The 20,226-nt window shown below is 52.7% G+C and overlaps 2 protein-coding genes across 3 annotated transcripts in view; both read left to right on the top strand.

Moving 5' to 3' along the window:
* The first annotated feature begins 86 nt into the window (after positions 1-86).
* On the top strand, positions 87-7,782 carry KCND1 (potassium voltage-gated channel subfamily D member 1). The gene is made up of 6 exons (XM_004587909.2): positions 87-1,705; positions 4,467-4,629; positions 4,720-4,803; positions 4,886-4,984; positions 5,235-5,485; positions 7,121-7,782. Exons 1-6 carry the CDS (start codon positions 585-587, stop codon positions 7,344-7,346), a joined length of 1,944 nt encoding a protein of 647 aa, XP_004587966.1. The 5' UTR covers positions 87-584; the 3' UTR covers positions 7,347-7,782.
* A 3,140-nt stretch (positions 7,783-10,922) lies between these two features.
* Positions 10,923-20,226, top strand: part of OTUD5 (OTU deubiquitinase 5) — a 33,135-nt gene continuing 23,831 nt past the window's right edge. The window contains exon 1 of one of the 2 annotated variants that reach the window (XM_058659248.1): positions 10,923-12,308. In XM_058659248.1, the coding sequence (XP_058515231.1) occupies positions 11,715-12,308 (594 nt within the window). In that variant the 5' untranslated portion in view covers positions 10,923-11,714. The remainder of the gene's footprint in view (positions 12,309-20,226) is intronic. The other variant, XM_058659247.1, reaches the window with a different exon arrangement.

Below are 20,226 nucleotides of genomic sequence, written 5' to 3'. Positions count from 1 at the left end.
TCAGCCGACCCCTGCCTCCACACATGCACGCATGTGAGCACACTGTGTGAGCACACACGCCCGCTCGTGGCCCACGTGTGCACACACACATACACACACCCGGCTATTCTTGGCAGCTCTAGGTACTCCTGAGACAGCTTTTAGCTTCTTTGCTATCTCCTGGTTCTATAGCCAACCCCCTCGCCAGGCACTAGCTCCCTTTCCATGTCTCTAAGGGGGCTCCAAGCCATTCACCTCGCCTCCAGAAACCTTAAGGCCGTGGACAACTCTTGTTGTTTGTGTTGGTCCTTCTAGAAGCCCTCTGCCCTTTCCAGACTCAGCCTCCTTCCAGCTTCTGTGGTCCTAGTCCCACCCCTCTGGAAGCCTCAGTGTCCAATCCAGCCCTGCAAAGGGGTTTCAGGCCCTTGTTCTTTTCCCAATAACTTCCTGAGAGGGTGACAACTCCTCCTGGGTCTGCTGGTCCCTCTATACTGTCCCTGTCTTGGTGGCCCAGGATCTCACCAAACCCACCCTCCCCAATATCCTGGAGACAGCCACATTCTCTTAAATTCCCCTTCAAATCTGCGGGCCTGGGGAGCAGCAGGATGGCGGCAGGTGTGGCCACATGGCTACCTTTTGCCCGGGCTGCCGCGGTGGGCTGGCTTCCCCTGGCTCAGCAACCACTACCCCCGGCGCCCGGAGTGAAAACATCTCGAGGAGATGAAGTTCTGGTGGTGAACGTGAGTGGCAGGCGCTTTGAGACCTGGAAGAACACACTGGACCGCTACCCGGACACTTTGTTGGGCAGCTCGGAGAAGGAGTTCTTCTATGATGCCGACTCGGGCGAGTACTTCTTTGATCGGGACCCAGATATGTTCCGGCACGTGCTCAACTTCTACCGCACTGGTCGGCTGCACTGCCCCCGCCAGGAGTGCATCCAGGCCTTTGACGAAGAACTAGCCTTCTATGGCCTGGTCCCTGAGCTCGTTGGCGACTGCTGCCTTGAAGAGTACCGGGACCGCAAGAAGGAGAATGCTGAGCGCCTGGCGGAGGATGAGGAGGCTGAACAGACGGGGGATGGCCCAGCACTACCGGCTGGCAGCTCAGTGAGGCAGCGGCTCTGGCGGGCCTTCGAGAACCCGCACACAAGCACTGCAGCCCTCGTTTTCTACTACGTGACAGGATTTTTCATCGCAGTGTCAGTCATTGCCAACGTGGTGGAGACCATCCCGTGCAGGGGTCCCGCACGGCGGACCCCAAGGGAGCAGCCGTGCGGTGAGCGTTTCCCGCTGGCCTTTTTCTGCATGGACACGGCCTGTGTGCTCATCTTTACCGGAGAATACCTCTTGCGGCTGTTTGCGGCACCCAGCCGCTGCCGCTTCCTGCGGAGTGTCATGAGCCTCATCGACGTAGTGGCCATCCTACCCTACTACATTGGGCTCTTAGTACCCAAGAATGAGGATGTGTCGGGCGCCTTTGTCACTCTACGTGTGTTTCGGGTGTTCCGCATCTTCAAGTTCTCCAGGCATTCCCAGGGCTTGCGGATTCTGGGCTACACCCTCAAGAGCTGTGCCTCTGAGCTGGGCTTCCTCCTCTTTTCCCTTACCATGGCCATCATCATCTTTGCCACCGTCATGTTCTACGCTGAGAAGGGGACGAGCAAGACCAACTTTACAAGCATCCCTGCGGCCTTCTGGTATACTATCGTCACCATGACCACACTTGGGTGAGTGCAAGACCCTGTGTTGGGTGCTGCCCCATGTATCACACTCACTCCTACTGTGAGACTAGGAAGGTTGGAAAATGAGAGAACTCTTTCTCCCCTTTGAATGTCACTGTTTGTTCATATGTTCCAAACTGAGGAGTTGGACAGAAGTCCCAAGACCCCTCTCAGCTCTGACAATATCTGGATTTCCAAGGTCGGGAGACTTAGGCCCAAGGGTTGTCTTCTCTTCCTTTTCTTTCTTTCTTTCTTTCTTTCTTTCTTTCTTTCTTTCTTTCTTTCTTTCTTTCTTTCTTTCTTTCTTTCTTTTTCTTCCTTCCTTCTTTTTTTTTTTTGAAGATTTATTTGTTTTCATTGGAAAGCCAGATTTACAGAGAGAAGGAGAGATAGAAAGATTTTCTATCTGCTGGCTCACTCCTCGAATGGCAAGAATGGCCAGAGCTGAGCCAGTCTGAAGCCAGGAGCCAGAAACATTCTCTGGGTCTTCCATGTGGGTGCAGGGGCCCAAAAACCTGGGTCATCCTCCACTGCTTTTCCAGGCCACAAGCAGGGAGCTGGATTAAAAAGTGGAGCAGCTTCGGGCCCGGCGTGACAGCTTAGTGGCTAAAGTCCTTGCCTTGCACGCGCTGGGATCCCATATGGTCGCTGGTTCTAATCCCGGCGGCCCCACTTCCCATCCAGCTCCCTGCTTGTGGCCTGGGACAGCAGTTGAGGATGGCCCAAATCCTTGGGACCCTGCACCTGTGTAAATAAATCTTAAAAAAAAAAAAGTGGAGCAGCTTAGACATGAACCAGTGCCTGTACAGGATGCTGGTGCTTAAAGGTGGAGGATTAGCCAACTGCGCCATCGTGTTGGCCCCTGATGTTTTGTCATTTCAGAGCCTCAGTTTCCCCCTTTGCTCAATGGGAAATGATGACTCCCTGTATCATGTATATAGGATGACAGATAATAACATCATGTGATGAGAAGTTTTCTGAACTGGTGCAAGATACACAGTTACACTATTTTTTTTAAAAAAAAGATTTATTGGGCTCGGCGGCATGGCCTAGTGGCTAAGGTCCTTGCCTTGATCCCATATGGCCGCTGGTTCTAATCCCGGCAGCTCCACTTCCTCTCTGTCCCTCCTCCTCTCAGTATATCTGCCTTTGTAATAAGGCAGATATACAGAGAGGAGGAGGGACAGAGAGGAAGATGTTCTGTCCAATGATTCACTCCCCAAGTGACCGCAAAGGCCGGTGCTGCGCTGATCCAAAACCAGGAGCCAAGAACCTCTTCCAGGTCTCCCACATGGGTGCAGGGTCCCAAGGCTTTGGACTGTCCTCAACTGCTCTCCCAGGCCACAAGCAGGGAGCTGGATGGGAAGTGGAGCTGCCGGGATTAGAACCGGCGCCCATATGGGATCCCAGTGCATTCAGGGCGAGGACTTTAGCCACTAGGCTACAGCGCCAGACCCTGTTACATTATTTTTCTCTCATTTCTTTTTCTGTTCCAAGAAACCATGTTTCCCAGTCTCTAGAATTGCTTGTTTTATGGGCATTGCTTCTCTGGCTTTATGATTCCTTGGTGCTTTCCACAATGAGATGGTAATTGCCAACTCCTGAGATTGGGATAAAAATATTAAACGGACTCATCAAATCCATGACATTCTTTAAGACCTTGCCTCTAGGGCAGCTGTTATGATTCTTCTCTCAATTTCCATCACTAGGATTAGCTATGCAATATCTGTTGAATCACTGACTCCATGAATTGGCCCTTACTTATACAGAAACATTGATTTGGGGTTTCAAAGGAGTAGAGATTCTGGTTGGAGGTTCAGGATGAGCTCTGACAGTGGGTTGGCACTGGGTGTTTTGGATGCCTTCTTACCCTACTCCTTATGACAACCCTGTGAGGGTTACTGGCTACCTGCTCATGTCTCACAGTTGAACACATGGTTTGGGGCGATGTATCAGAAAGCCCAAGATGGCCAAGTTTAGTGTGGAGGAGAGGTGGCAGGGAGAGACTTGTTACTAGAGTCTGAAGGCTTAAAATGAGTCACAATACTGGAAGGAGGCAGCGTCACCTGGAGGGTCAGCCTGACCAGAGGTCTAGAAGCTGACGACTGTGGAGGCTGTGTTTCCATGACAGAGTTCAGCTTGCTGCTGGGTGGTCTTGGATGAGTCAGTTCTGGACCCTGCCATCCCAGAGTTTCCATTTCCCGTTTTGTGAAACAAGTTACTCCTGTTTGCTCTACTCTATCTCCATGGAAGCAGGGGCAGCATGGAGAAAGAGTGATTTTTTTAATGTTCCAAGGCTTCCCTTAGGGCAATCAGAAGGGGTCCTGCCTTCTGCCTCCAGAAAGTAAGAGAAAGAGAGAGCCAGGCAGGCACAGTAAGCAGGACAATCCTTCTGGGAGGCTGAGCCCCTCATCTGCTCTGTGGGACTCTGACCCCTGGAGGCTCTTTGTACTACTGCTGGCTTCCTCACTCTGCCCTCTGCTGGGTGTGAATAGATTTCCGGCTGATTTAGGATGCCTGATATGCAGCTTGGATGGTGGCAGCAGATGGCAGGGGCAGAGGGCCAGGCCTACTTCTCATTTGACTCTTCCAACCCTCCAATCTGGTGGCCAAAGAGGCCCCTTTGTTACCTTTTTGCAGAGCAAGAACTTGGGCTCATACAGTTTGGGGGCCTGGGCAGTCAGTGTTGGGTGAGGTGGAATGGGGTACTGAGGGGCAGGTGGATACTGTTCCTTACCTTGGCCTATCTATCCCAACCCTACCCCAGCTATGGAGACATGGTGCCCAGCACTATCGCTGGCAAGATTTTTGGGTCCATCTGCTCACTGAGTGGTGTCTTGGTCATTGCCCTGCCTGTGCCAGTCATTGTGTCCAACTTCAGCCGCATCTACCACCAGAACCAGCGTGCTGACAAACGCCGAGCACAGCAGGTAACTGCCCCTCTCCATTTCCCCACACCCTAAGTTGGTCTACTCTTGGGCCTTACCCACCTATTCTTTTGTCTCCTCCTCTCTCCATAGAAGGTGCGCTTGGCAAGGATCCGGTTGGCAAAGAGTGGTACCACCAATGCCTTCCTGCAGTACAAACAGAATGGGGGCCTTGAGGTGGGTAGAGCCCAGACTGAGACTGGGGTGAGCAGTGAGCTGGGGAGGAAGGCGCTGACCTACCTCTCTCTGTGCACTCCAGGACAACGGCAGTGGGGAAGAACAGGCGCTGTGCGTCCGGAATCGTTCTGCTTTTGAGCAGCAACATCACCATTTGCTGCATTGCCTAGAGAAGACGACGGTGAGGCCTGCTGAGGGGTGGCATGGCAGGCTGTAGGGGCTCCAAGTCAGCTTCTTCCCTGGAAGGGAGGCTTGCTACTCATGGTGGAAATCATATAGTGCTTCCTGGAAGAGGCTGTCATGGCAGAGCTGAGCCTTGATGCGTGGGCAATAGGGAAGGAAAGAAGTGATTTCTAGAAAGGAGGGGAAAGCCTGCACAAAAATGGGTGAGATCAGCTGCCGGAGGATGCCTGACTCTTTTGTGCCCACAGTGCCATGAATTCACAGATGAGCTAACCTTCAGTGAGGCCCTGGGAGCTGTCTCTCTTGGGGGCCGTACCAGCCGCAGCACCTCCGTATCCTCCCAGCCAGTGGGGCCCAGCAGCCTGCTGTCTTCCTGTTGCCCCCGCCGTGCTAAGCGGCGGGCCATCCGCCTGGCCAACTCCACTGCCTCGGTCAGTCGGGGCAGCATGCAGGAGCTTGATACACTGGCCGGGCTGCGGAGAAGCCCTGGTCCTCAGAGGTAAGCACTTGTTCCCTCTGCTGGCCATGCCTGGGGCTGCCTGGAACCTGGACCAGTGAGTCTGAAATGTCAGAATTCTAGACCTAGCCAGTTTAAGCTCCACCCTCAACTCCTCCATGCTGGGAGCTTGGGCTCTGCTTGAATAAAGTTCTCAGTTTTCATTTGCTCTTTCACCAAGGATTTATTGAACACCTACTATATGCCAGGCACTTGGGGGATGTAGTACTACACAGAACAGATAGCCCTGTCCTAGAACCTACAACCTAATGACCTGAAATAGTTCATAAACAAGTGCCCATCCAGATCACGTAGGATGGTAAACATTTGTGAGCACTAAGGAGAGAGATAAGTCAGGCATGGGGACCAGAGAGTAAGCAAGAGTGGTGTGGCCCTCACAATGTGCCAGGGAAGGCTTCCTGTGCCCAGGAAGTTCACTGCGGAGGCCTGAAGAACACAGGGTGAGCCATGCAGATAACAGAAAGAAGAGCTTTGTGGGAGTGAACGCCCATGCAGAGGCCTTGAGGCAGATGTGTGTTAGACACTGCAAGGGAACTACTTGTGGGGGTGGAAGGAGGGAGAATACAAAATGGCTGAGGACTCAATGGTTGAGCTGGGAGTAACTGCAAGAAGTAACAATGCTGTTCTCAGCATTTCCTGAGCAGTTCTGATCATTTCCTATCAGTTTTCTTTTTTTAAAGATTTATTCATTTTATTACAGCCAGATATACACAGAGGAGAGACAGAGAGGAAGATCTTCCGTCCGATGATTCACTCCCCAAGTGAGCCGCAACGGGCCGATGCGCGCCGATCCGATGCCGGGAACCTGGAACCTCTTCCGGGTCTCCCACGCGGGTGCAGTGTCCCAATGCATTGGGCCATCCTCAACTGCTTTCCCAGGCCACAAGCAGGGAGCTGGATGGGAAGTGGAGCTGCCGGGATTAGAACCGGCGCCCATATGGGATCCCGGGGCTTTCAAGGCAAGGACTTTAGCCGCTAGGCCACGCCGCTGGGCCCCCTATCAGTTTTAATCCCCAGTCTATGTAGGGGGTGGGTGTAGTGGAAATACTGTTTCTTATCCTACAGACCATGGGGAAGAAAAGTGAGAGAGGGCCCAGCAGGTTGGCTCAGTGGCTAAGTACTTGCCTTGCATGCCCCGGGATTCCATATGGGCACCAATTTGTGTCCCGGCTACCCCATTTCCCATCCAGCTCCTTGCTTGTGGCCTGGGAAGGCAGTGGAGGATGGCCCATAGCCATGGGACCCTGACCCTAGGAGGCCTGGAGGAAAGCTCCTGGCTCCTCGCTTTGGGTTGGCTCAGCTCCAGTTGTTGTGGCCACTTGGGGAAGTGAAACAGCAGATGGAAGATTTTTCTCTGTGTAGTTCCTTCTCTCTGTAAACCAGCCTTTCCAATTAAAAAACCTTTAAAAAAAAGTGAAAGAGGAACCAGGATGTACACCCAGGGCTGTCTGATTCCAGAACCCTCATTCTTCTCCACCACTGTGATTGAGGAGGCAATGGAAGCCCTTTGCTCAGGGCTAGGGACCCAGGAGCTGCTCAACAGGTGTCATGATTCCCGTGGTCAGTGTTGTGATGACTTTGTAAAAGCCTCTTCATCTTTCTTACCTTTGTCCACAGCCGCTCAAGCCTCAATGCCAAGCCCCACGACAGCCTTGACCTGAACTGCGACAGCCAGGACTTTGTGGCTGCCATTATCAGTATCCCTACACCTCCTGCCAACAGCCCTGATGAGAGTCAACCTTCTTCCCCTGGCGGTGGGGGCAGGGCCAGCAGCACCTTCAGGAACTCCAGTTTGGGGACCCCTTGCCTCCTGCCTGAGCCCATCAAGATCTCTTCCCTGTGAAGGGTGGGCCTTCCCGCTTACAGGGCCCCACTTTGTTACTGGGGACCCATTTCCAAAGCCATATTTTGGGGAGGCAGGCAGGGGAAGGCCTGGGAACCCCTTCTGCCCCCTGCTGAGAACTATGCAATGTACTTTCACCGAATGAGTCACCTTGATGGGGGAGGGGAATTGGATGGGGCGAAGTAGTACTAGGGGATGGGAAGCTTCTTCCCCTGTAGGTAGTTTTCCCCATGGGAGCTGAAACACTGAGCTTTTGCAGGCTCTGGCACACTGGGATTGGCCCTTCTCCACCAGCTGTCCTCCTGCATGTTCTTCCCTTCTGGTCCTTGGAGGATGCTAGAGCTTCCATCTGACAGCTGAGATGTGTGCTTCTCTCTTCCTGGGCTGTAGAGGCTTGGGAGTAGGGAGAAAGATACAGGGAAAAAAAAAAACAAAACACCTTCCCTCTGATCTGGCCTTGGAAAAGGTCCTTGTTCTCCACCAGGTCTGACAATTCCCAGATTCTGAAGCTTGGAATGCAATCTACGGCTTCATGGGCTGTGTCCTCAACTGTGCCCTGCCACCCCCAGGCTTTGGCTGATGGGACAGGCTGCCTCTCCAAATACATAGATAGCACAAACACCACTGCCCCTTTCCCTGGCTGCTGGAAATAGGTCCCCTGCAACCCTGTCATCTGCCAGTCTTCCCCCATCCCGCACCCAGCGAACTAGCAATTGCAGCTGCTGCCGTGACATTATGCAAAGCCCCTAACCAGTCTGCTACAGTATTGACATCAGCCCTAATCAGAGGACCACTTCCAACTGCCCCTCCTCCTCACTTCAACTCTTTCCTGGGTTGGGCCAGAGTCTGGACTGGCTGAGATAAGAGTCTGGCAGCAGCCAGAGCTGGGCTGTGTTTGGAGATCATTGGTCATGTTCTCAGGCAGGAGCACAGCCCTGGCAGGGGCTGAGGCCCAGATTGTTTTCGAACATTGGGAGTTTGGGGAGGCAGGAATAACACCTGATCTTCCCCTACCCGCATCCTGCCATAACTCCTTCCTTTTCACAGTCCCCTCTCCTCTCCCTTCTTGGGTCACCTTTCAGAACTCGCTCTTCTCAGGCTGAAATTGGGCACCATCTCAGGTTCCCTGTCCCCAGCGCTGTGCTTGTGGAGCTGGCGGCTGACAAAGATGTAGTTTCCATCAGTCAATAAAATCTAAGAGGAGGGATGGGGACTGGACATCTCCTGGTTCTGTGGATGTCAGGCTGGGCTGACCAGGCTGGGATGGGGCAGGACGGGTGGGGAGGGGTTTGAAAACACTCTGACTTCAACTCCTTTCTGCTAGTACAAGGGATGGTATAAGGAAAGGAATGAAGGGGATGGCTGGAAAATGAGGCTGTCAAAAAAAAAAAAAAAAAAAAAGATGATTTGAAGAGCCCAAGGCACAGAGGCAGGCTAGGGAGTCTGGAGCTACTCCGCTTATAGATAATTGGTTCCAGCTCCTTCATTCACAGATGGGGAAACTGAGGCTCAGAGCCACACAAAGTTCATAGTTCATTAGAGGTGACTTCAACTCAGGCTTCCTGACAGCAAACCCTTCTGAATTTAGTCCTAATAAAAGCATCTGCCAGTTGGGCATATTTCTCCTTCCTAGCAGCATCTCCCACCTTCTCACTTCTGGGACACCCGCTACACAAGGCTAATGTATGACTGAACTCTGTAGGGGGCCAAGCAGACAGGCGCTGGGTGAGGGAACCACTTACTTCATCCTGTTTCAGGTTGCTAATCTGTGAAATAGAACGATGAATTAATTTGCCAATTATTCATTTACTGCCAATCAAATCGTGGTGTTACAAATACAAAGATGGGTGCAGTCAACATTGATAGCTGTGTAGAACTGAACAATACAGTATGGTAAAGCTAGGATGGGTGTGTTATAGAAGCATATAGCTGCCAAGAGACTCTAACGTAGTCCCCACACAAGGAATGGGATGGGGTTGGCCAGGCAAAAGATGAAAGGTTGAAAATTTTATATGAAGTCAGAGGGAACAGCATGTGCACTGACTTGGAGGCTACAGAGGAAGCTTCTTGGTTCTAGGGGCAAGTCAAAGTAGTTCAGTCCAGTCGGGAGGAGAGTAAGGCTATGAGGAGAGGTACGCCTGGGAAGCTAGGAGAAGGACCTAGGACTTCATCCTAAGAAGGAGAACAGGGATCTCTTAGAAATAAGACTATTCTGATGAGGTTTGAGTTGCTAGTTGTTCTGGCTGTAGGGTAGTGAACTACAGAAATAGTCCTGGAGGAAGAGTGGTGAAGGGGCTTTGTGGCAGTCCAGTTGGCAGGACCAGAGTAGTGACAGCAGTGGAAGGACTGGGGACTGGCAGACATGTAGGAGCTGAAGAAGATGGAGCAGAGATGATTGACTCGCAGATTTCTGGCTTGGGCAGTGGAGGATGGGGTGCTGTCCACTGTCCAAGGGACTGTCATCAAAGCAGTTAGCTCACACGGCCAGGCACAGAATAAGCGCTGGATTCAGGGTGTGAGGCAGAATGATTTTCACAGATTCAGTTCTAGAAGCATAGTAAACTGAATAGAATGTGCAGTGGGGGGGTGGGAATATTTGGGTCTGGAGTGACACAATCGTGAGAAGATGCAACGTGATCATATGTACGGGCATTGGGCTCTCAGTCCAAAAAGCAACAGGGCCAGTAAACACGAATCTTCCTCTTTCCATTAAGTCTCAAACAAACACCACCACTGACACCTGTCTATCACTAACACCTTTTGGGGAAGGGTTTCTACTAGGAGCAGCATTGGAAGGGAAAACGTTGGTTGGCACTCAGAAAAAGGTGGTTGATGACTGGCTTTCAGTCAACTTGTTGCCTGATTTGGTTCCTAAGACTAATGCTGAGCCCTCACCTCTCACATGCCTGCTTGGTTTATGAGCACATCCGAATCCTGTAACTGCTTCATGAGGATGTCTGCACAGGTGTTATCATTTTCACTTTACAGATAAGTAATCTCAGGCAATGACTGGCTCAAGGTCACACAGTTGGGAGGTCCATCTGTGCCTGGAGTTGAGGTCTTCCCCACTCTTAAACTCCGGGAATCTCTGCTGTGCACCAACACGCAGAGCACTAGAGCCAAGCTTTTAGCAATTGGTAGGGTGGGTGTTCAACGACTTGCCAAAGCTCACTCACATAGGAAGGGCAGAGCTAGGATTCGCTGGGAGGTCTCCAGCTGCCCAACAGCATGGATTTTACCAAGTTCACACTGAGACCCTTGCTGGAGGAATACTGGCTCACTGGACCCAAGCAAATAAAGTTTTAGAAAAGGGCTGCAGTGTGCTTGTGCACTGGCCATAGGGGCGGGGAGGTCAACGCCAGGGAAGTGGTGCCAGAGAGGGAGTGCCTGTTTCCCAAACACCCGCTGTCCGCTCGGTGCAGGTCTGTCTCCAGGTTGGCTCGTTTGACTTGAGCGACGGTGCCTCTTAGCCAGTCGTCGCATAACTCAGCCTGTTACCAGGGTGAAGCGGGGTCCCGCCTCACCGGCTGCTGGGGATTCGTAGGTGGGTGGGACCGGAACTGACGACGGGGGAGGGGGTGACTGCTGGGATCTGGGAGTGTTGATGTTTTCCAGTCCCGGGGACAAGTGGGAAGCCTGGAGGCGCGGTGCTCTGATCGTGCACGAGGCAGGCTACTGGTTCTCTCGCGGTGTGCAAGCTACCGACGTGGAGCCTCGAGGAAAGAACGTCAAGCTCGAGGACGTGGACGAAAACCGTCAAAAACAACTGCTGAGGCAACAAGGCTTCCCACTTAGCAACCAGAGACGGCGAGAGCCCTGGAAGCCGAGCGCTGGACTCTGATTGGCAGGGGGACACCGTCGGGGACTGACAGAACTCTTCAGATTGGCTGGCATCCTCAATTGTTGTGGCTGGTGGCGGAGAGCTTGCCCACGTACTTCCGAGCGACAGGCAGGGCTGTGCCCTGGCGCGCAGGCGCAGCGCCCCGGAGCCCCACCCGGTAGTTGAAGAACCTGGGAGGGGGCGGAGCCAGGAGGTGCTTGTTTTGGTTCTGTTGCCTTTGGAGCAGAAGGCCGGGACGGACTTGAGCAGGAAACTTGGGCTTCGACAGAAGACATCGACAGTGTGGCCGGGGGGCCGAGGCGACAACTCAACCCTTGGCGGCACCTTCGCGCTAGACTTCACATCCGGGGTTTCCTCCCGGCGTGACCCGCGCGCCACCGACAGTTCTCGAACCGGTGCCTTCACAGCTCTTTATCCGGGCCTAGCTACTCCCGTCGTGCTTCGCGCCCGACAGTAGCCCCCTCATCCGGGTTCTCTCCCGGCGTGCTTCGCGCTTGGTTTGCTGGGGGGTATTCGGAGGTGCCGCCATGACTATTCTCCCCAAAAAGAAGCCGCCGCCTCCCGACGCTGACCCCGCCAACGAGCCGCCGCCGTCCGGGCCGCTGCCCCCGGCGCCGCGCCGCGGCGGGGGCGTAGGCGTGGGCGGCGGCGGCCCGGGAGTGGGCGGCGGCGACCGCGACCGTGACTCGGGGGTCGTAGGGGCCCGTCCCCGGGCTTCGCCGCCGCCCCAGGGCCCGCTGCCGGGGCCTCCAGGCGCGCTCCACCGCTGGGCGCTAGCCGTGCCACCGGGCGCAGTGGCGGGCCCTCGGCCGCAGCAGGCTTCTCCACCTCCTTGTGGAGGTCCTGGAGGTCCCGGAGGCGGTCCTGGTGATGCTCTGGGTGCAGCAGCGGCAGGGGTAGGCGCACCGGGCGTGGTGGTGGGCGTCGGTGGTGCTGTGGGCGTGGGGGGCTGCTGCTCAGGCCCGGGACATAGCAAGCGGCGTCGTCAGGCTCCTGGTGTTGGCGCTGTTGGCGGGGGCAGTCCCGAGCGTGAGGAGGTCGGTGCGGGCTACAATAGTGAGGACGAGTATGAGGCTGCAGCTGCGCGCATCGAAGCCATGGACCCTGCGACAGTGGAACAGGTAAGGGCTGGAGACGGGAAGGAGGGCGGGCATGCATGGGAAAAAGCCAGCACCCCCTAGGCAGAGAAGAGGGGACCCCAGAAAGGCTGGTTGAGATTGCCTAAGGAGAACTGGGCTTCGCATGTGGGCCATTCATCTCTGTGGGTAGGGGAGCATCTACTAACTCCTACCCAGGAATTGGAGTTAGAGGCTTTGGATGAGGTGGTGGGCTCAGGGATTGGAAGGGTGGCGTGGAAAGTCTGTTTAGGGGTCAGTCGGCGTCCCTCCAAGGCCCTGTGGCCTCCTCTGGAGGAATGGATAGCTGAGATTTCTTCAAGACACCCTGAGGGATGTAGGTATGTGTTCTGTAGCTTGACATCTACTTTCTTCTGGGGTGGGAATCTGCGATTCCCCTCTTCCTGGGAGCTCAAGTAAGGTGAGAGAGGCCCTCAAAGATGGGGTCTGAGGGTCCCTACAGAAACTGAAGGTTTGGACACCAAGAATGCGAGATACTCCGGAGAGGGTGCCCGCTTGCCCCTGCGGGCTGTATCTCTCCAGCCTCCTTAGGGTCCTGCATCTGCCTTCAGGGGCCCTCAGGCACACCCTGCTCTAGAATGAAGAGCTCGGCGGGGGTATGCCTGGGAGTATGTGCACTTGCGCACAGCAGAGGCAATCTTGTGAGCTTAGAAGCTTTTCTGATCCCTGGGAGATAAGATTCCCTCCCTAGGTGGACAGAGACCAACAAGTTACTCCCAGGAATGAGAGAGAATGTTTGCATTCGGGTCTGTGCTGCTTCACTAGGGGGTCGGTGCTGCTTGCTTTCCAGAGGTGCCCCTGCCCCCAGGGCTTGGGTTGCCTGTAAAGAAAATGACAGCCACCCTCCCCTCCCCTGCCAAACTTTGGCTAGGGGGCCCAAGAGCCTCCTGCTAGTGGACTGGAATTCCTGAGCTGTGAGCCTAATAGCCTCCAGCAGAAGGGACAGGCAGGGTGAGTTTTTTTTTTTTTTTTTTTTGGGAGGGGGGAGCATTCCTGGCATGGGCTGCTGTCTGAGTGTTCTCGGAGGTCTGAGGTTTCCCCGCCCCCATACACTATAGGGCTGTAGGCCCTTCCACCCCGGTTATACAGGCCTGAAATACACCTTGGGAGCCTTCCTCGTGCTACAAGGGTTTACTTCTTGTCAGGGAGGTGTGCCACCCCCTCTCTTTCTTGGAGACTCAGACCTGCCTCGGGACATGGGCAGCATGGGTTCCCACAGGTAATGTAGGAGGTCTCCCTGGGGCTCTAAGTGTCAAGGCCTGTGGCTCACTGGGCTAAGGATGCACAGCTTTTCCTCAGAGAGAGGAAATCCATGTATACTTCAGGGACTGTCCTGTCCCTAGAGATAAGGTCGGAGCATTCTCCTCAAGGAACTGCTCAGGAACAGGAGGCCTCTTCCTGTCAGCACGGAGCCTTGACAAACAGGCTACTGAGTCTCCCCTCAGTGGCTGTAACTGGGGTGAATGACAGTCTGTTCCTATTTCCTACCTTAGGATTTGAGGCCTGAATCTTCCCAGAAGGCACTGTCACCTCACCTCAAACACCCCAGCCTTAGTCATAGAAGGTTGTTTTTAATGATTTGTTCTATTTTTATTTGAGTTAGGAGAGCCAGAGAGCGAGATCTTCATCCACTGGTCCACTCCCCAAATGATCATAATGGTTGGAACTAAGCTGGTCTGAAGCCAGGAGCATCTTCAGATCTCCTACATGGATGCAGGGTCCCAAGGTCCTGAACCGTCTTCCACTGCTTTCCCAGGCCACAAGCAAGGAGCTGGATGGGAAGTGGAGCAGCCAGGACACGAGCCGGCGCACGTATGGGATGCCGGCACTGCAGGATTGTAGGGTGCTAGCCCCAGTCATAGGAGGTTTTTAGGAACAGACTTTCTGCATTGGCTAGTTGGGCCTAAGGCTCGCATTCCCCTCTCTCCCAGGAACCTGTGCTTCTGCTCTGGGACAAGAGCTCTTTCTCCGGAGGGACTGAGGCCTGAGCACCCCCTTGGGCATCAAGCTCTCCTTTGACCACACTAAGCAATCCTTTGGCACCAGGGAGAAGAACAGGAGGTCATCCACAGTGTGGCTGAGACTTCCTCCTTGGACAAAGGACCTGGTGCTTTTCAGATGCCGCAGTCCTTTGCTCTGAGCCCCTAGAAAGCTCCAAAGGTCCCCCTAGCTTCTCGGAGCAGGTCATGTGCTGGGGATATGGAGTCGAAGGCTCCCCGCCAGAACTTGCAGAACTTCGGAGTCTTTCCCTGGCGTGGCATCTGCTTGTCTCCAGTCAGGAAAATATTCAGAGTTCTGAAAAGGGGTAGGCGAGTAGGGGCTTGGGATTTCCCCACTCCAGAGAGATTCTCCTCCTGTGGCCAGCTCCCCCTTGGCTCAGGTGAAATCTATTTGTATTTGCTTCTCAGGGGCAAGGGCCTTGGCTTGAGCCCCTTACTGTTGTTCCCACCATCATGATTTTTAACAGTCAGTTGTCTGGACCCCGCAGGGTCAGCACCGATAATTTTATCTTTTTTTTTTTTTTTCTCAGTGGGTAAAGTCTCTCCTTGCTCACAGAAGTAGGGAGCAAAATGTCCTGGTCCCAGGGCCTGAGGAGGAATGCTCCGTGCTGCTTCCCGTGTCACTCTACCCTCACTCCTGGCCTCACTCCTGAGAACATGGAAGAAGAGCCTTGTGAGCGCATGCGTGTAGCTTGCCCTCCCCAATGACATGAGATAGGTTCTTTGTCCTCCCACTTCTTGAGTTAAAGGGGAAAAAATGTTCCCTTTGCTCCCTGCCTTACCTGGTCCAATTTGGGACCTTTTAGGGCTGAGAAGAGGTTGTCTTGGTCTTGAAGTACCCTTGGGAGGAAGGGGCTGTTGTTGAGAGGAAATCTGAGTGATGAGCTACCCACCCCCCCGAGCTGACCATTTCCGATTTTTCCTGATTCTGTGAACAGACCTGTCTTCCCTTTAGGCACCATCGTGTTCAGGTGCTGGGAAGGTGGCGATGGCAGGGTTTCCTTTCCCAGAAGTGACCACCTTGCTGGGAACCAGCCCTGTGAAAAGGACAGTTTGGAAGTTCCCTGAGCCTGGAGACCACACAAAGCTCTTCAGAGGTGGTCAAAGGGGTCTGGCACCTGTAGTCAGGCTGCTCACTTTTCAAATCTGAGACCGTTGGGGCGTTTCCTGGGTGAACTAGAGTAGGCCCTGCCTGTGCTCTCTGCACCTCTGTTTTTTTTTTTTTTTTTAATTTTTTTTAAGATTAATTTTATCTTAATTGAAAGAGTTACAGAGAAAGAGGGAAGGAGGGAGAGAGAGAGATCTCTTCCATTCTCTGGTTCATTCCCCACATGACCACAATGGTCAGAGCTGGGATGGTCTGAAACCAGGAGCCATGACCCTCTTCCAGGTCTCCCGCATGGGTGCAGGGTCCCAAGGCTTTAGTCCATTCTCTACTGCTTTCCCAGGCCATTAACAGGGAGCTGGATTGGAAGTGGAGCAGCCGGGACTCAAACCAGCACTCCATATGGAATGCCAATACCACAGGCAAAGGATTAACATGCTATACCACTGCACTGACTCCATGTACCTGTGTTTTCTCACTGGTCAGGGAAAAAAGCTGCTCATGAGGTGGTTGCTTAGCTTTGAGATTTTCAGGAACTCAGTCCACGGCCCTGTGAGCCTGAAGATGTCAGAATGATGGGGGTCTTTTTGAGACAGAACTGGTTTCCTCTCCTGCCTTCCCTGCTGCTCTCTCTCAGTCATCCAAGCATGGTGGGAAGGACAAGTGGCCTGTTGGTGTGACACTCACGGTTGATACATTTTTGTGGGCAGCTATGCTGCTGTGACTAAGCCTGGTGAGACTGGTCATCAGGGGCCTGTTTGGCAGTGTGGAGAGGTAGAGGTGTGTGTGAAAGGGTTGGGGCTTTGGAGTGGGGCAGGCTTGAGTTCAGATCGCAGTGTCTGACCATGGTGCTTCCTGGCTTTGGGCAGCTCTTTCCCCTGTCAGTTGTCATTCTTGCATAAGTCCACCCCTGCCCAGAGCCCCCGAATTTGTGGAGTCCTGACCTTGCCCAACTTAGGCCTTGGCTGGTTCAGCTTTTTGTCTGGGGTGGGCAGTTTGTCCTGGGGACATCGTGGTTCGCCTTAGGAGCCTTTTCCACTCCTCGTGACCCATCTCTGGTTTCAAAGAACCTGTTATGTGGCATCTAGGAAGCCGATTCCTTGGGCCCTTCTTACCCCTTCTGGAGTTGGGTAGCTAACAGGTGGGGGGTGAGTTCTGCCCAGGTGCCGGGGCTGTGAGTCCTCTGTGCTAAGCTTCTATGTGGCTTTCAGGCTGTTCCTTTCCTATATCTTGCTGTTTGCATCCATCAGTGCTGGCGGTGAAGGGGGATGTTTGGATTCATTGCTCTGAAGTGGTAGTCTTATTTTTCTAATCTTCTACTCCCCACTTCCCCTACCCATCATGAATGTTTGACTTGTGAGAATATGTTCTTTTAAGGGACGTGCTGTGACACTGCAAGTCATGTTCCGCCTCTTCCCTGTCTGATGTGATAGGTCCTTGCTGCTCTTTTTTGTAACAGCTTCATTGAGGTGCGGTTCACGTACCATGCTTGTGCATCCATTGCCACAGTCAGTTTTAGAACATTTCCATCACTCCGGAAACAAACTCTGTACCTCTTAGCTGTCATCCTACAGTCTCCCGATCCCCTCACCCCTTTCCAGCTCCTGGCAAGCATTAATCTGCTTTCTGTCTTGATTGGTTTGTCTATTTTGGATGTTTCTTATAAATGGAATAGTACAATATACAGTCCTTGGTGACTTGGCTTCTTTTTATTTAGCATAGTGTGTTCAGTGCCCATCTGTGTTGTGGCATGCATCAGTACTGCATTCCTTTTTATTACTGAATAATAGGGTTGGGGGAGGGAGTTAATTCCCTTCCTCTCAGTCACCCAGCAATAGACCAGGGCCTTGCTCTTTTCCTCCTGCCCTGGAGCTTGTGTCTTGTTTCTCATCGGATGTGTTTTGCTCGTGGAGCCAAGCCAGTGTCCCTGGGTATTTTGGGGGAGGGAATGGTGTAGGCACCAGGATTGCTAGGACAGAGTTGTGAGGCCCAGAATACTAAGCACCTCTTGGCCATGAGCTCTGGGAATGCATCTGTCCATGGCGGCCACTGCTGCTGCCCCCTTCTGTCCCCGTCTCCCTGCACTGGCAGCTCGTTTATGGTCAGCAGCTTCCCGGGCCGAGGGAGAGGGGATTCCAGGCCCCTGCTCCCTTTCCTAGGAGGATGTTAGGGAGGCAGGTCTGCAGAACATGAGTCCTGCTGTGTGCTGTGTTGTTTCGTAGCCACGAGGCTCCAGAGCTCAGACACCAAGGGGGTTGCGTTTGTGCTTGTGGCTGCTGTGACAAATTACCACAAACTGGGTGCTTTAAAAAAACAACAGAAGCTGATTCTCTCAAAGTGTTGGTGACCAGAAGTCCAAAATACGTTTCACTTGGACAGAATCCAGGTGTTGGCAGGGCCGCACTCCCTCTGGAGACGCTAGAGCATTCTGCCCATTCCCAGCTTCTGGTGGCTGCTGCCATTCCTTGGTTTGTGACTGTACTGTGTCATCCTCTGCTCTGTTGCTGTGTGGTTTCCTCTTCTGTGCACAACAACCTTCCTCTGTCTCACAGGACGCTAGCTGTTGCTTGTGGACTCCATCTGACTCTCCAAGGTAACATCCCCATCTCCTGATCCTTAAGCAGGTCTGAGAGCATTCCTTCTTTATGTTACTTACTTACTTACTTGTGAGAGGACGTGAGCATGCCTGCTCTGGGAGAGCACCCATTTGCTGGTTCACTCCCCAAATGGCTACAACGGCCCCGGGCTGGGTGGCCAGCTGAAACCAGGAGCTTGGAGCTTCTAAGTCTCACATAGGTGGCAGGGGCCGAACGCTCAGGCCTCCTTTCTCTGCTTTTCCAGGAACATTAGCAAAGAGCCGGATCAGAACTCAAGCAACTGGGACCAAAGCTGGTGCCTGTATGTCACAGACGGTAGCCAAATTCATTGTGTCACAGGCTGGTTTTTTTTGTTGTTGTTGTTGTTGTTTTTTTTTTTTAATATAAAGGCAGATTTTACAGAGAAGGAGAGACGAAAAAAATCTGCTGGTTCATTCCCCAAGTGGCCGCAATAGCTGGAACTGAGCTGATCCAAAGCCAGGAGCCAGGAGCTTTTTTCGGGTCTCACATGCGGGTGCAGGGTCCCGAGGCTAGCCAGGGCATGAACCTGCACCCATATGGGATCCTGGCACTCTTGCAACTGAAGAATCGGCTAATTGAACCATTGTGCAAGGCCCTCTTTTCCTTTTCAAGAATTTTTGTGTTTAAAAGTCAGTTACAGAGAGCTTCCATTTGTTGGTTCCCTCCCGAAATGGTTGCAACAGCCAGAGCTGGGTTGATCTGAAGCTGGAAGCCAGAAGTTTCTTCGGGTCTTCCACATGGTGCAGGGTCCCAAGGACTTGAACCATCCTCTGCTGCTTTCTCAGGCCACAGGCAGGGAGCTGGATCAGAAGTGGAGAAACCAATACACAAACTGGCACCCATGAAGATTGCCAGTGTTACAGTAGGCTTTACCTGCTGTACAGGTCACAATGTGCCCTCTCCCACTGCTCTTTTATAAATATATAATATTTAACCATTGAACCATCATGCCGGGCCAGATAAATATATATTTATTTAATTGGGAGCAGGCTTGTGGTGCAGTAGGTTAAATAGCTGCCTATGTTGCCAGCATCCAGTAGGGGCATCCATGTGATCCCTGGCTGCTCCACTTCTGCTGTAGCTCCCTAGTGACACTTAGGACAGCAGCAGAAGATGATCCAAATGCTTGTAACCCTGGACCCATGTAGAAGACCAGATGGAGTTTCAGGCTTGTCCTGTCCTAGCCCCAACCATTGTGGCCATTTGGGGAGTCAACTATTGAATCAAAGATTTCTTTCTCTCTCTGTCCTTTGTTATTATTTTCAAATAAACATTTTTAAAGAAAAAAGATTTATTTCAAAAGCAGAGAAAGAGAGATCTTCCATCTACTGGTTCATTCCCCAAATGGCTTTGATAGCTGGGGCTGGACCAGGTCAAAACCAGGAGCCAGGAACTCTTTCCAGGTCCTCCGCAGAAGTGGCATGGTCCCACACACTTGCTGCTCCTTCTGCTGCTTTTCCATAAACAGTAGCAGGAAGCTGGAGCAGAAATGGAGCAGGGCATGGCACGATGGCTTAATTAGCTAATCCTCCACTCGCAAGAGCTGGGATCCCATATGGGCTTTGGTTTGTGTCCCAGCTGCTCCACAACTGGGACTCGAAGCAGCACCCATATGAGGTGCCAGCATCTTGTGTGGTAGCCTAACTTGCTGCACCACCTTGCTTTTTTCTATATGAGATAATATTTACCTCATAGTAAATTTCAGGTAATAGGATGTGATGTCTGTGAGTAGCCATTACTTAGCCTGCAACCATGTTGTTCTTGTTTGGTTTCAGGAAAAAAATGTGTTAAGTGATTAAATGGACTTTCTTAAAGATTTATTTATTTTTATTGGAAAGGAAAATATACAGAGAGGAGGAGAGACAGGGAGAAAGAACTTGCATCCACCAAGTGGCCACAATGACCAGAGCTTAGCTGATCCAAAGCCAGGAGATTCTTTCAGGTATCCAACCTGGGCGCTGAGTCTCAAGGCTTTGGGTCATTCTCTGCTGCTTTCCCAGGCCACAAGCAGAGAACTGGATGGAAAAACAACAGCCAAAATATGAACTAGCCCCCATATGGAGCATGTAAGGTAAGGATTTAGCCACTAAGTTACCATGCCAGGCCCTTACGTGGACTCAACACAGTGTGTCCTGTAACTTTTGAGTCTGTCTAAAATCCTTATTGGGAGTTTTATCACT

Source organism: Ochotona princeps, chromosome X (assembly GCF_030435755.1).
Source record: "Ochotona princeps isolate mOchPri1 chromosome X, mOchPri1.hap1, whole genome shotgun sequence".
Classification (NCBI taxonomy): Eukaryota; Metazoa; Chordata; class Mammalia; order Lagomorpha; family Ochotonidae; genus Ochotona; species Ochotona princeps.
The sequence above is the reverse complement of the archived record's forward strand: the minus strand, read 5'-3'. Positions and strand labels throughout refer to the sequence as shown.